This window comes from Polypterus senegalus, chromosome 4 (assembly GCF_016835505.1).
Source record: "Polypterus senegalus isolate Bchr_013 chromosome 4, ASM1683550v1, whole genome shotgun sequence".
Lineage (NCBI taxonomy): Eukaryota > Metazoa > Chordata > Cladistia > Polypteriformes > Polypteridae > Polypterus > Polypterus senegalus.
Genome location: NC_053157.1, coordinates 137,231,407 through 137,246,474, shown reverse-complemented (window position 1 = coordinate 137,246,474; position 15,068 = coordinate 137,231,407). Strand labels below are relative to the sequence as shown.

General features: G+C 37.1%; 1 protein-coding gene across 2 annotated transcripts in view; it reads left to right on the top strand.

Moving 5' to 3' along the window:
- Nucleotides 1-4,337: 4,337 nt before the first annotated feature.
- The window catches only part of pds5a (PDS5 cohesin associated factor A), a 215,989-nt gene continuing 205,258 nt past the window's right edge, over nucleotides 4,338-15,068 (top strand). Inside the window, exons 1-2 of one of the 2 annotated variants that reach the window (XM_039751317.1) lie at nucleotides 4,338-4,451; nucleotides 5,272-5,423. In XM_039751317.1, coding sequence (XP_039607251.1) covers nucleotides 5,313-5,423 — 111 coding nt within the window. In that variant the 5' untranslated portion in view covers nucleotides 4,338-4,451; nucleotides 5,272-5,312. The other variant, XM_039751318.1, reaches the window with a different exon arrangement.

The following is a 15,068-nucleotide window of genomic DNA, read 5'->3' as shown; positions in this document are numbered from 1 at the left end:
ACTGGTCCCGAGCCCAACGACGTCACTTCCTCAGCTTTCCTTTAAAACCGCCATCTTTGCCTCATCTAAATCAGTTCTGTTCTGGACTAAAAATCTCTCTATTGTGCAACCAAATTTCAAATTTGCATCCGGTCTTCAAGTACATGGGAGGCTGCCCCAAACCTTTTTCTGGCTCTTGTCTTTTCATTTGACAATGGCTGGCATATATGTCCATCAAATGAATGTGCAAAACATTCAAAGTAGTTCTGTGTTATACATGCCATCATACTAAAATTATATCTATGAAAATATAAATGTATTTTGACAGATCAACATTTAAAGTGATGGTTCAACTTGTTTTACTGTGTACAGTAGCCAAAGGATTGGGTTAACTCTTAAAATCACTTGTGTTCTCATCTTTATTCTAAAATTATATGCCCTAATAAAATATGAACAAATATTGCATTTTGATAATAGCCATCATTTGAAAATTAGCTGTCATTGAATATTTATTTTAGCAGAACGAGAAGAGGCTGAATATAACTATCTTAAATGTGCAGTGTCTGCAGTTATTCATTAATCTCTTTCTTATTATTGGTGGAAAATATTTGTTGAGGATGATAACCAAAGTGTGTGTTGGAGGTGATGATGTTGATTATAATCACAATGAAGACAAGGCGCCCATCTAGTGCTAGTTCTGTCATACCTGTTATTCTCTTTCATTTAAAAAAAATAAAATAAAAAGAGAGACATTTAGGACATCCAATAAATACTTGAAAACAACAGCAAATGAAGAAACCCCACTGGCAAGACAATGAACATATAACTCAAATAGATTTGTATTATCTTTAAAAGAAGTTAACATATTTGGCATGAGTTATAATAATAATAATTTTGTAAGACATCATTTAAATAATAAAACTAACACTCCAGTGACATACCAATTGTAAACTCAACAAAGGAAAAACTGTCACTCAATATGGACCGTTCTGTATATTTTTTTAAGAAATACAAAATCAGATAATTACTGTTTAAAATATTGCAGATACTATCCAGCTAATAAAACACTTTGTAAATTCCTTGATGTAAGTAATGCTTGCTGTAAAAGGGTTACACAGCCTAATAAATATTTCTTTTTAATCGTGCATTTGTCAGTTACTTTTGGATACATCTTTTCCTAGATTTGAAAGGAAGTGGTAAAGAGATACAGTCATGTGAAAAAGTAAGTACACACCAATGAAAACTGTTGAACAGGCAAACAGTGGATCTTAATGCAAACTATGCCTACAGAAAAAGATATATGTGATATATGATGAATTAAAATATAGAGGTAATGCATGTGTATGAATTAAAACACAAGGAAATTTTGCATTTTTGATCATTCTTTGAACAAAAAAGAAAGTACATCCTTGGCCTCAAAATCTGGATTGTCCACTATAGCATAAATTATTTCTTGTTGGTGTTTTGCATGACTGCCCAGTAGTCTCTGACATCAACTTTGTAAAATTTTTGACACCTTCAGTTCCAAGATGTTAGGGTTTTCTTGCATGTACTGCCCATTTCAAATCCCCTCAACAGTTCAGTGAGATTAAAATCAGGGATTTGACCGTCCAATTCTTCTTATAGGGCAATTTTAGGTGGATTTGCTAGTGTGCGTCAGATCTCTATTGTGTTGAAAGGTCCATTTCTTTTTCAACGTCAACTTTGTGACAGATGGCCTCACATTCTCCTCAGACACACCATGATATGATGCAGTATCCATAGTTGACTTGATGACTGTAAGATGCCCAGGCCCTGATGTAGCGAAACAAACCTAAACCATAACACTTCCACAACCATTTTTCACAGTTGATATGGGGTCCTTCCCTGAAATGCCATCTTCAGTTTGTGTTAAATATGTCTACTGTTGTTGAAGCCAAACAACATGATCTTTTATTCATGTGTCCAAAGCACAATGTTCCACAAGGCTTGCCCTTTTCCTAGGAGTTCAATGGCAAACTGTTGTCCTCCTCTAATACTCTTTTTTGAGCAGCAGAGGCTTTTTCCTGGCACACCTTGCATGCAGGTCATATTTGTGCAATCTCTTTCTGATCGTAGCTGCAAGGATGTTGACATCATCTTCTGCAAGAGATACCGACAGATCCCACAATGAGATTTTGTGGTTCTTGTGACTTCTTTTAGTATCAAACACCCAGATTTGGGGCTAAATTTGCTGAACTCGCCATTCCTGGACACATGATCGATCATCTAAAATCTATGCCACTTGTGGATGATATTCCTTACTGTGGAATGACTGATTTCAAATAATTTGGTGATGTTTATAAATCCATTACCAGGCTCATAGCATCCACAACCTTCTTTCTGAGAGACTTAAAGAGCACGTTTAATTTTGGCATGACTCCACACAAGCCAACAAGAAAAAGAACACCAGACCATAGATTTCTGTGGTTTAAATAGGTCAAGTTCCACTTGCATTCTCTCTAAGAAAGCTCTAATCAATCTGGAACATGCAATTCTAATTTTATGGATTTAAAGTGGAGAGAAATGTAGGGGTGTACTTACTTTTTCCATGTGATAATTCTGCTTTTTTGTTAGGTTTTAATTTAGGTTATAAGAATTAATACACCATGTCCATTTTATGTGTTATTTATTTAAGTTTATCACCTAACCTGTAAGCATTGTTTGCATGAAAATCAAATATCTGCCTGTTCAAATACTGTGAAAAAGTCAACAACTTCTATTGGGTTTAAATATATTTTCATATGACTGTACATTCTGAAAGTTGCTGTTATATTTTGATAACGACTCATTTATATAATTCATTTAATTATCATACTAGCTACATATATACATAAGACAAGGCTCTCCAGGAGGATACCATCATTACGTTTTCAAATCTGCCTATCTTAGCTGCTCAGAAGAACACCATCATTATTTATACAGTATCTTTCATACGCACTGGTTTTTTGAATGATACGTTTGCTATTATTACAAAAAAATAAATTAAACAAAGCTATTGCTTTTTCAAGGTTTTTCAGCTTCATTTAATTTCAATATTTTTGGGACTGGTTCTTTCTTTATCTTTATTCTGTGGATAAAAAAATGCAAGGATATGTATGCTATATAGTTTTGTAATGTGTAAAGCATTTAACAAAAATAATTAAAAACATAAGCAGTGAATGTGTTAGGAAAGTGGTGTGTAAAGGAACACAAAAAAGAGCAACCTACAATATAGATAACTGAAGTGGGAGGCAAGAGCCAGAGAATCCATCTCCTTAATTTCGTCCCCTGTATATATTTTTTCACCTTCCTCTACTTTCAACAATATTTTGTTCATACTTCCTGTAGTGCGTCTTGTCGCGCCAATAAATAAATACTTCGCTATTTACATTAGGCTTCAAAATGCTGATACATTGCGGAAACTAAATTTAAAATTTAATCGTTGGTTATATGCACATATCTTTCTTTCCGAGCACTTTTTTGATTGGCCTCAAAAGTTTTTTGGGGAGGAATACAGAATGCGCATCATGGCACTAGTGGCACCTGGAAATGTAATCTTCCGTTTGCTTTTTATCGGTTTGAGTTCTTTGGAGTACAATTACGCATTTGAAATACCTGCTTTAATATCGTCAGTAGTACTTTAGATAATAGCGTTTGCTTTATTCTTAAAAATAAACATCGAAATTCGAATAAAAACTATAAAAACGATTTTTGTTTGCTGGAGTTTTGCTTACAGACCACATATCCAAGTCAATGGCGGACCCGTCCTGCGAAGAAGCCCAGTTATTGGCGCGCCAGCTCCACCCCGCCCCTTTACTGAACAGCGCGCCACTGCTCAGTAAGTGACGTCACCTGCATAGTGGTCACTCAAAACGCATGCGTGTGTCACTACGGAAAGCCGTTTGGGTGAAACATTCCAATCGGCATACTCGTTTGAATTTGATATTTACAAATATTAACTTTTTATAATCTGTGTTAGCTAAGTCATAACTGTTTTCCTTGAAGGTATATATTTTTCAAATGTTATGTGACACTGTAATGACTTGTTTTAAAAGCCCATGATGATCCAATATTTGTGAACAGAGAGTAGTCAAACTCTGATTACACAAAAAAAAGAAATATCCTTCCGCCTTGTTTCAGATATGATTTCCAAGACTTGACTTGATTATTTTTTGTACGCATTAAACCTTTGATTGCGGTTGTTATTACAGTTTCAGTGCTTTGTTAATTCCAAAGTTACCATCATGTCAATAAAGCTGTTTTTGATTTGGTCGATAGGCGACGCAGCTGGGTTGGCGGGACTCCCGCCAATCCTCCCACCCCCACTTCTGGCTTGTCTGCTCTCTTGCCGGAAGGGGGCGCCGCGTCTCCACACTGCGCGCCCTTCGATTAAAGCGGGGCTGGCCGAGCTTTGTGTTGAAACTATATCCCACATTAACCTGACTCATGCCCTAATAGCACACATTCATGAGGTAAATACTTGCGAGGAACTCGGCGAGTTAGGGTTAACAAGACGCGCGTACGCAGTTGGCTGCTCGTCATCTGGAGACGAGCACAGAAGGAAGGAATAAAATAGGGACAAGTTGAGGGAGGGGAGAACGATGGAACCGACCAGTGCGGAGGGGCTGCTAAGCTGAAGTTGAAGAAAGAAACAAGAAGTGTCTGATTTGTGTCCCAGCGGCAGCAGAAAGTTGGCGTGTTCGGGCGGCCGATCCCCTAGGGGCTTTGCCCTGCAAAGTAGAGGCGCGACGGGTGAGAAGTGCACCACTTTGCCATCGCTCGCCGGGCTCCCTCCTCCCAAATGTGCATGCTAGGCGGATGGAGTGAGTGCATGTTCAATAGTTTCGCGGCCTAACACATTAGGCCTCGGGTTTGTAGCAGAGCCACGGCTCTGCTCCGCGTTGTATGGCGGCTCGGTAAGGGACAGCGCGTGAGTTCGGCCCCTTCTTGCTGCGTTACTTCATTGTGAATTGCGGAGTTGTTTTTTTTTGCCAGAAACCCTCATGCTAAATGAAGGCTGCATTATTCGGAATTAAAATGTGAGTGTGCGTAAGGAGAAACAGGGGGTGTGGGTTGAAACAAACAGGTTGAGTCTTCCTTGATTTTTATTTTCTGTTTGCATCTCTCGGCCCGGTGACTCTTCCGCGTCACTCTAGAACACCACGGTGCCAAGAGTGGACTTCCCCGCCGCCGGGCTGCCCTCCAGACCGTCCGCGCCTCGCTTTAATTTCGTGTTTTTTAATGAAAGTGGAGAGGATCCGTAGCGCTGAACTTTTGTTTTTTGTCCGATAGAGGCCACTAGAGGACCGTGAAAGCAAAAAGTTGTCGAGAGCATGGAGTTCCCACAGCAGCAGAAACCTGCAGATGGCAAAATTGTGTATCCGCCCGGAGTGAAGGAAATCACGGACAAGATCACCAACGATGAAGTGGTCAAGCGCCTCAAGGTAAGTGACCGACAGGCCGCCGGGGACCAGTAGAAGTAGGAAATGCTGTAAAGAAGATTAGGCGTGGTGAGGTGAGCGAGTCGTAAGGGACGAACGTAGTACTTATTGGTGAGATAACATTTACAGGATATGTATTGGTTGCGCTAGCAAAAAGCTTGAAGTGTGCTGTGCACACTGACGTGCAGTTTTCACAAAGATGCAACCGTTTAATAAACGATTGAAAAGTCGTAATTTAAACCGAAATGACAAGTATTTGGGGGGCACTTGATGTTAAAGCAACTCGCAATGTTTCCCACATTGCACCTTCTGGTTATGCTATTTTATATCTTAGTTTTTTTTGCATACCGCCACAGTTGGAGTGCCAGACTTCAAGAGGCAGTGCGAATTTAAGGAAGGAAAACATCCTAGATAGCATTTAGTTGGGTATGTTGTTGCAATGGAAAAACAAATTCACACATGCAAGCTGGCACCAGGTGTTGTTGTGACTTGTGCAGTGGTTTTTAAACCATAGAAATTCAGGTTAACTCTGCTTCTCGCCGTTGAATCCTCTGTTTAACCCTGTGCTCTAACTTATGCCTGAACTTGGTGAAGAGGGTTATTCAACAGTAAATTGGCTTGTTTTGAAGTTGTTCATTTGTTGGTGTTCACTTTAGAAAGGCACTAGTTCAGTGGTCACAACTCTAGCTATAAGATCATCTTTGAAAGTCAAGATCTGATGTCATTTATTTCGAACCTAGTTTGTCCAGGGTAGTAGTACGTTTAGCGGCAGCACTTTAGGTATTTCAAAACTGCATCAATTACTCATACTGTTATGTAAGAAAACCTCCAATAAGGACTTATTTCGGTGTTAACAAAACTTGCACTTTTAAAACATCAGTAAATCGATTTTTTTCCACATTGTGTGGTGTGGCATAGTAAAAGCTTTTGTTAGGCTGGTAAATTTACTTGTGATCATGAAGGATTCACATGTCTAAGTGGTATCAAGAGAAATATTTCTAACCTAAGCAACCTCTGACCCTTCCAAAGTAATTTTAGTCAGCCACATTGCAGCAATGAAGCACCACTTTATTGATAATTTTGTATTAAGAGTGTAAGAAGCCTTTCTTAAGGTCTTGTGACATGGCAGTATATAACCAATAGATGCATTTTTATACAATATTACTATGTATTTAATTAAGGTGCAGCAAATTCTGATAATCATGACATTAACTGTCAGTGAGAAGCCTTTGGCCACACTCTGTCTGTAGTCCAAAGTATAGTTTGAGATGGCAAGTCTAATGCTGTTGTTCAGGTGATCTTTTAGGCCAGTTAGTTGTCCGTCATATTTGTCTACCCATTAAAAATGCTATGCATCTGTTTTTCCCCATATTTCCCTGGTTTCTGTTTAAGGAGTGCAGCATGTTTCCCAGTTTGTATGTTTTAGTTTTGATTTTAGTAGCAATTCAAGATAGTATAATTGGAGTAATTTCCTTTATGCGTGTTGGTATCTAGAGCACTTTCAATTTTGTCTATTTTTAAAAGTCATTTTATGCCTGGTTGCAACATTATTTGTGCTTCCACTTTAATACTGGTCTTAATACATTTTTTTATTTTGCACATTTTTCAAAATGGGAATGATGGAAAACGTGCACTTACTAAAAAAAATTACAAATTTAAAACGACCAATCTTTGTTACCATTAAAACTGCTCCATTTAGTACACAAATATTACTAGTACTAGAAAAGTTCTTTGTATACAATATTATTGTTTTTTCTTTCCTACCTTCTGGTGTAGATTCCATTAAATAACTCATGTGACTATATTTCTAGAAGACATAACAATAATGAGGGAAGTGCTTGATTAATGGAATATTATAAAGAAGTGGCTAAGTGCATCGTGTGATAGGGCTGTGCAAGGTACTAAAACTTAATACTGTCATATTGACATTTTGAACCATCTATGTATTATACCATTTCCTGTGCAGCGATGTTTGTTGTTGCGGTGTTGGAGAAATGTTTGTAGATTATGAATAATTACCCTGCACAATGTATAGTGTTTACGTTGCTTTAATTTACACGCTTACTGCTGTGAATATTGAATATTTTCACAACTAATCATCTGAACTCCCCCAACTCCCACTCTGTTTTCCCCGTATTTCCCAGGTTTCTGTTTGGGGAGTGCAGAGTGTTTGCAAATAATAGTTTTGTATGTTTTGGTTTTGACTTCAGCAGCATTTCTTGATAGTATAATTTGTGGAATTCAGTGTTTTTACTGAATGTGCCTGTTAATTTTCAATTCATATTTTCAAGTAATTTGCTATGTACATGTTTATCTAGAGCACTTTCGAGTTTGACTGTTGATTTTACAAAGTTTACAAGTCATTTTGTACCTGGTTTACAACATCATTCTTTGTACTTTAATTTTTTTCTAGTACTGATCTTTTATACAAGTTTGTTGTTTTGCACATTTTTCATTTTCTTTGTTGCAGTTACTATGTACTATTCATATCTGTATTTTTTTATCGACATACATCAAGGAAAACAAAGATTAAATCACATTTCTAAAATGTCATTATGAAATTGTCTTTGATCTTATTTTATTCTAGATATAAGTGTGTGATTGTGTTTTCCTTTTTACTGATTTTTGATTTCTTGCTCTTCACACCCTCCATCACTATTTATGAAGGCAACACACTCTTATAGAAAGTATGATATGCCAGTCATATCTATCACATTTTGCTTTTCTTGCCTTTGACACTAGCAAAATAGTACAAGGCAGCGGCATAATGGCAAAACAAGAGTATTGCATTGCATGAGGTTCTGAAGAGATTCTTAGCTTATGGTAAATAATAATCTAGCCAGCATTGTGTAATATTAGTTTTTTTTGATAGCTACCTGTTTATCTAGCCAGCAACCACTCATTCAGAGCAAAATACAATGGACTAAATGGGGGAGAAAGTGTCCATTTCATATTTTCTTATAATCCTAGGTATTCAAATTTAAATCCATCAGTGTATATATAAAGTCAATAGTATTCTGTAGAAAATTAAATCTGCACATACTATATTCTTAAATATTTGCCACTGAAGCCCATTTTAAAGTTTAGTAACTGCGTTACCTTTTAATGACAGCTTTTTTCTAGTCTGCTTCATTGCGTGTATTTCTTGGCTTTTCAGCTCTTTATGGGACATGATTAATCTAAATAATGAGTGCTACGAAATGTGTCAAATGGTTGGCTTGCTGTTATTAGCTGATGTGTATTTCAAGCTTTGTTAGACCTGCATTCATTGGCTCTTTTGAAGGCGCGTTTTAGAAATGTTTGTGCTAACACAGGCATTTTGTTATGTGTATATGTACGGATTTATTTTTCTGGTGCATATTTTTTATGTATATGATATAAAGTCTGTTTATTCAAACACAAAACAGTGGAATCTAGGAATGTGTTTGAATTATAAAAGCTCAATTGGCAATGCCTCCTTTGAAGATTAAATACAAAGGTGAAAAAAAAAATCCTCTCCTTATGTCTGCTGGATTGTTTTGCTTTTCCACTTATTGCCGGGCAGTTAGTGTGCATGTCTGGTTTTTGACATTTTTAAATTTTTATTTGTTTATTTTTAGTCGTTTAGATATACATTAGATGCTCACGATGCCATGTTTTGTTGTTTACAACACATATGAAGTGCATACTTGCGTAATAGTATTGGTGTGGGTGGTTTTACATTCAGTATATGATGTCTTATTCTTTTATTAAAATACATTTTTAATGGTTTGATAAAAATATAGATTACTGTGATTAGGAAAGATTTTGGCATGTGAAAACTGTTAAATGTGTATATATTTCCAGAAAATAAAATGTTTTACTAGCATGTGTCACTTGGAAATACTGTAGTTTTAATGGCCTATGTAACATTTAGTTTTATGTAAGTTTATAATGTATTGTTTTGTTGCTTAATACAGGTTAAATCCTGTTGTTGCAAATACCGAAGTAACAGCATTTTCAGAATAACCAATACTTTTTGTGGGCCATGACAAACGTTCATAAAACAAATGTTGAACAAATCTTGTTTAAAGAAAATGTAAATCTTATAACAAATGTTTTCTCGACCAAAAATGGGCAATGAAGATGATAATGCAATGCAGAAATTATATTTCTCGGGAACCCTGCCACAGGTTGTCTCAAAGAGAAGAGAGCCTTTTGCGAAATTTCTGGTTCCAGGAAGTCTCAACAAGTGTGTTGGCGCAACATCATACACATAGCTGAATTCTTAGTCAGTGCTCCACCGTGGAGTAGGTTGTTGTGTTCTGTGCGGATATCGTGCTGTTCGAGTTTCATAGCACTTCCACAAGAACAGAAAGAAAAACAAAAGTGAGAAACGGCATTAGTTTGAGAAAAGAAAAATGAACAATCATACAAAATGAAAAACTAGTCATTAGATGAAGATGAAAGCGTAATTGCAAAATGCTTTTGCCATGTCATTTTTCTTCATTCTGGAATCATTTTGTATTTTAATACCTGTATTTCTATTAAAAAAAGTTTACATCTAAAATCTCATTTCCAAATAAAATATTTTTTGCAGTTTAAGAAGAGCTGTTTTTTTTATACAGGTATTGTCAACCTTGGGTCACAGAGTTGCAGGAGAGAAGATGAGTCCAGGTTTCCAAGGAATACACAGGCAATTTAGTACAGTATAGAGAAAACCGGTAGAATCTCAAGGCTTCATTTAGAATCGGAGCTGTTAGGAGCTGCAGAACGGGCAGTTGTCCTGCTTTAGCTCCCATCTTCAGATTTGAAGAACACCAGTGGCTTGGAATTACCACTGTGTCAAATGCAGTCTGGGGAAGACTGATCAGGTGAGTGTGAGGAAGCTCAGGTCAATGCCGGGTGTTTTGTAAGCATGCAACAAGAGCAGTACACAGTAACCCTGATCCTGCAGTGTATAACCAGCTGCTTACATACTGTACATTGACTCTTCCTCAAAACTGTAACCTCCTCTCAACCCAGCTTCCTCCTGTGGTATAGCGGGTCCACAACCTCCGTCAAAAAGGCCAGTATTAATAAATAATCGCAGCGCGAGGAGTGTGGTGGTGTGTGGCCGAAGCGGTTCCTGAGGAGTTCATGATGTGGGCGTTCTGACCTAAGTGCACAGGTGAGAAGCGGTCCGCATCCGTAATTGTTCCCAGGAGCTGCTGATTGACACGACTACCACGCCTCTTCATAAATAGGAGAGAGAGAGAGAGAGAGAGAGAGAGAGCGAGCTCACGTGCAGCTGAGCGAGGAGCCTGGGTGTTTGTCTCAGTGTTTTTAGTTTGCTATTAGAATGTGCATTCTATGGTATAATTAACTATTTTTGTGCTTAAAAATCTTTAAAGAAAATATATTTACATACAGTTTGTACTGTCTGGAACGGATTAATTGTATTTACATAAAATCCTATGGGGGAAATTACTTCGGGTTACAACCACAGTTTTGGAACGAATTATGGTTGTGACCTGAGGTTCCACTGTAACTGGTTGTGCCACCTTTGGCAATTTGCAGTAAAGAGTTTGCAATAACTTACAATGAATCTTTTTTCTATTCGCTGTGGAGGAATTTTGGCCCTCTTTGCCGAATTGTTTTAATTCAGCCATATTGAAGGGTTTGAGAGTATGAACCGTTTTTTAGGATTGAAGTCCGGACATTGAATAGGCCACTCCAAAACCTTAATTTTTTTTTTTTTTTAAGCCATTCAGTGGTGGACTTGCTTGTGTGTTTTGGATCATTGTCCTGCTGCAGTGTGCCTCTGCAGAGAGCAGAATTCATGGTTCCATCAATCACAAGTCGTCCAGGTCCTAAAGCAGCCCCAGACCATCACACTACCACCACCATGTTTGACTATTGGTATGATGTTCTTTTTCTGAAATGCTGTGTGTCTTTTACACCAGATGTAATGGGACACACGCCTTCCAAAAATTACTTTTGTTTCGTCAGTCTACAGAATATTTTTCCAAATGCCTTTTTTTGGTCAGCAGTGGTTTTCGTCTTGGAACTCTGCCATGCATGCCATTTTTGCCCAGTCTCTTCCTTATGGTTAAGTCTTGAACATTTACCTTAACTGAGGCAAGTTAAGTCTGCAGTTCTTTAGATGTTTTTCTGGGTTCTTTTGTGACTTCTTGTATGTGTTGTTGCTGTGCTCTTGGGGTAATTTTTGTAGCCGGCCACTCCTGGGAACTTTCACTTCTGTTCCATGTTTTCTGTGTTTGTGGATAATGGCTCTCACCGTGATTCACTGGAGTCCCAAAGCTTTAGAAATGGCTTTTTAACCTTTTTCCAGACTGATAGGTGTCATTTACTTTGTTTCTCATCTTATACTGAATTCCTTTAGATCATGGCATGATGTCTTCCTTTTTGGGATCTTGTGGCCTGCTTCACTTTGTCTGACAGGCTCAATTTAATGTCTGGCAGTAATCGGGCCTGGGTGTGGCTAGTGAAATTGAACTCTGCTTTCCAAAAAAAATGTGATTTACCATAGTTCATGATTTAACAAGGGGGCAATTACTTTTTCCATATAGGGCTATGTATGTTTAGATACTTTGTTTTCCTTAATAAATAAATTTTTCAATTCATAACTGCATTTTGTGTTTACTTGGGTTATCTGTGTAATATTTAAATTTGTTTGATCTGAAACATTTTTTAAGTGTGACAAATATGCAAAAAATCGGGAAGAGGCAAATACTTTTTCACAACACTGTATAAATATGCAATTACAAATGAAAGTAACCAAACTTTATTACCATTTTAAACTTGCTGCATTTAGTACTTAACTGTTACTTTTATTGGTAGGCTTCTTTGTGTTATTGTGGTGTGTTTTTTAAACTAACTCTGGTGTGGTTTCCATGAACGCCCGGTTGTTTTAGGTAGATGTGAACATGCCAGTCATCTCGGTGGTGTAACAAGTGAACCCTGGAGCAGTTCTCATAAGGAATGAATATGTACCAACACTAAACTAATCTACCCACATGAAATACTGTACATAAAGGTGCAATTGTTAAGGATATTCCAATCTGGTTTTCTTAAGGTCTATACCGATCACTTTACTGATTCCATTTTTTTTCCTTTATCCCCTTAACTTTTTACACTAATTTCCTAAATGACCAGACACACACACGCCTAATGTCCTGTATTAAACTGATTATGGTATTTTTAAAATGTAACTATAGACAACGGGTGTTAATTTTTTAATAACCAAATGAAATTCTGTAGGCTTAATGTTCTGGAGAAGGAGGAGTTTAGGAACATGCATTAATATAGTTCAGTGACCATAAAAATACTAATTTCTTTAAAATACATACTTTAACAAATATGTACAAAAGCATTTATCCATAATACTTCTGGCATAAAAGTAAAATGCTTCTTATAATTGTAAGCTGTCATGTTTAATTTTTACTGTAATGTACTTGTCTGAAATAAAGTAGCTTTCACCATTTCTCTATACAAAAATATGCATGTATACTTGCAGTTAGTGCTGGGCGGTATACTGGTTCATACCGAAAACCGTTTATTTTTGTTATGATATGGATTTCTCATACCGCAACACCGGTTTAAATTGGCTAAACGACGTTCGGAATGTGGCGCAGCGGAAAACTGTTCAAGTGGGGACCTTTTTTCACTGCTACACCACTAATCACAGAGATGTTGCCCGGGGTCTCTTTTTCACTGCTACACGGCTAAATAGGTAGTGGTAGTGTAGGTATTGCGTGGTGAAAATGGACAGAGAACATTCTGAAGCTGTAGCTGACGCTAAAGTTGAAGATGATGACACAGAAGAACTTTTGCCGAAAAAAGGAGTCACGTCTTTTGCCTGGATATACCTTGGTTTTAAAAGGTCGGATGTGGACAATTATGTTCAAATGTGTAAATACTGTTTCTATACTACTGGATAATACTGCAAGCCAAGTTGTACTTGTTTTATTTGTTTTCAATACAGTGTAATGTACCTGGGTACTGTGTAATAGTGTGACGACATATTGACTTTATTCTCGACATTTTCACTTTAATCTCGACGCTTATGACAAGATTAAAGTAAACATGTTGACTTTATTCTCATAATTATTCTCATAATTTCACTAGATTTTCTCAAACTCCGTCATAAGTTATATAGCACATTAAATGCTCTGTGTAAAGTGTCCCCCAAGCCATGTTAAATCGGTACGTGCTTCTTAAACTGACTTCCTCTTGTACTAAAGAGGCGCCAGCAGCAATCGCCACACAGAATACATTTACTTCTTGATATTCCTGCTCTCTGAATATTTAGAATGCTAAAATAAATACTTGATGTAATTTTCATGATGAAATGCATTAAAGCTTGTATTACTTATGTGGGGGCACGGCAGCATGGAGGTTGCACTGCTGCTTTGCAGCAAGGGTGTCTTGGGTGTTCCTTGCCTTGAATTTGCATGTTTTTCTGGTAGGTTTACTCAGCGTGCTTCAGCTTCCTTTCAAAGTCATGTAGGATGTGGGGTTTTGTTATGCTATATTAACCCTGCTAGTGTATGTATTGCTCGTATTCACCCTGCGATGTGCTGGCGCCACGTTCAGGATTTCCTCCTGCCTTGCACACAATGCTTGTTGGGATGGGCACAACCTTGAATGGATGGCATAATTAAACATGCATAACAAAGATTTTTAAAGTTCTGAACACTCCGTGGGTTAAGTTTTTATAACTAGTTTTAATTTCACAAAGACATTTATTGTGTGGTGATTGGTTATGTGGAGAAAGAAAAAGGAAGGATAGGAACTGGGGTTTTGGTACTTCAGACAGACAGCACGTGTGCAATAAAGATAGTCCGCTTAGAAGAACACCCATTGAATTCTGTGTTTGTGTCTCCAACCACCAGATCATTAACCCAATGTTTACACAATATTTAAGTTAAACCTTTGCGATACCCATTCATACATCCAGTTTTTTTGGAGCCTCGTCACACCTGCCATAAAGTTCTCTACACTGAACATATACCTGGGGACCCCTTACTGCGAGGGAGCAGCACTACCACTTCACTACTGTGCATGTTTAATACATGCTTTAATGCATTTCATCATGAAAATGATATCAAGTATTTATCTTAGCATTCTAAATTTTCAGAGAGCAGGAATATCATGAAGTGAATGTATTCGGTACGGAGGAAGTCAGTTTAAGAAGTGTAGTGATTAACAGCTTGGTTGGGGAACACTTAACACAAAGCATTTAATGTGCTGCATTAACTTATGACAGGTTTTGAGAAAATCTAGGAAATTTAAACATTGATTTTAGGATGAAGTTAAGTTTACAACATTTTATTTTAATTATAAAATTAACCGCGAGAATACAGTGGAAATGTTGCCTTTAATCTCGACATAAGCGTCAAAATTTAAATGGGAAATGTCGAGAATAAAGTCAACATGTCAACTTTATTCTCAACATATAGTTTTTTTTTTTTTTTTTCTTTTCTTTTTTTTCTTAACCGTGGCCCTAATACGTTTCGGTAGGGCTATGCCACAAATAGCATTATAAATGCAAGTTGCAGTTTTATTATTTATGTATATAGCTTAGCTTGAAGCAAGGTCCATATTAATGCCTAAATGATGGTTCAGTTGGTAAAGATGTCCTCACCAAGTTGTACTTGTTTTGTTTTATTTTATTTTAATTTGGTG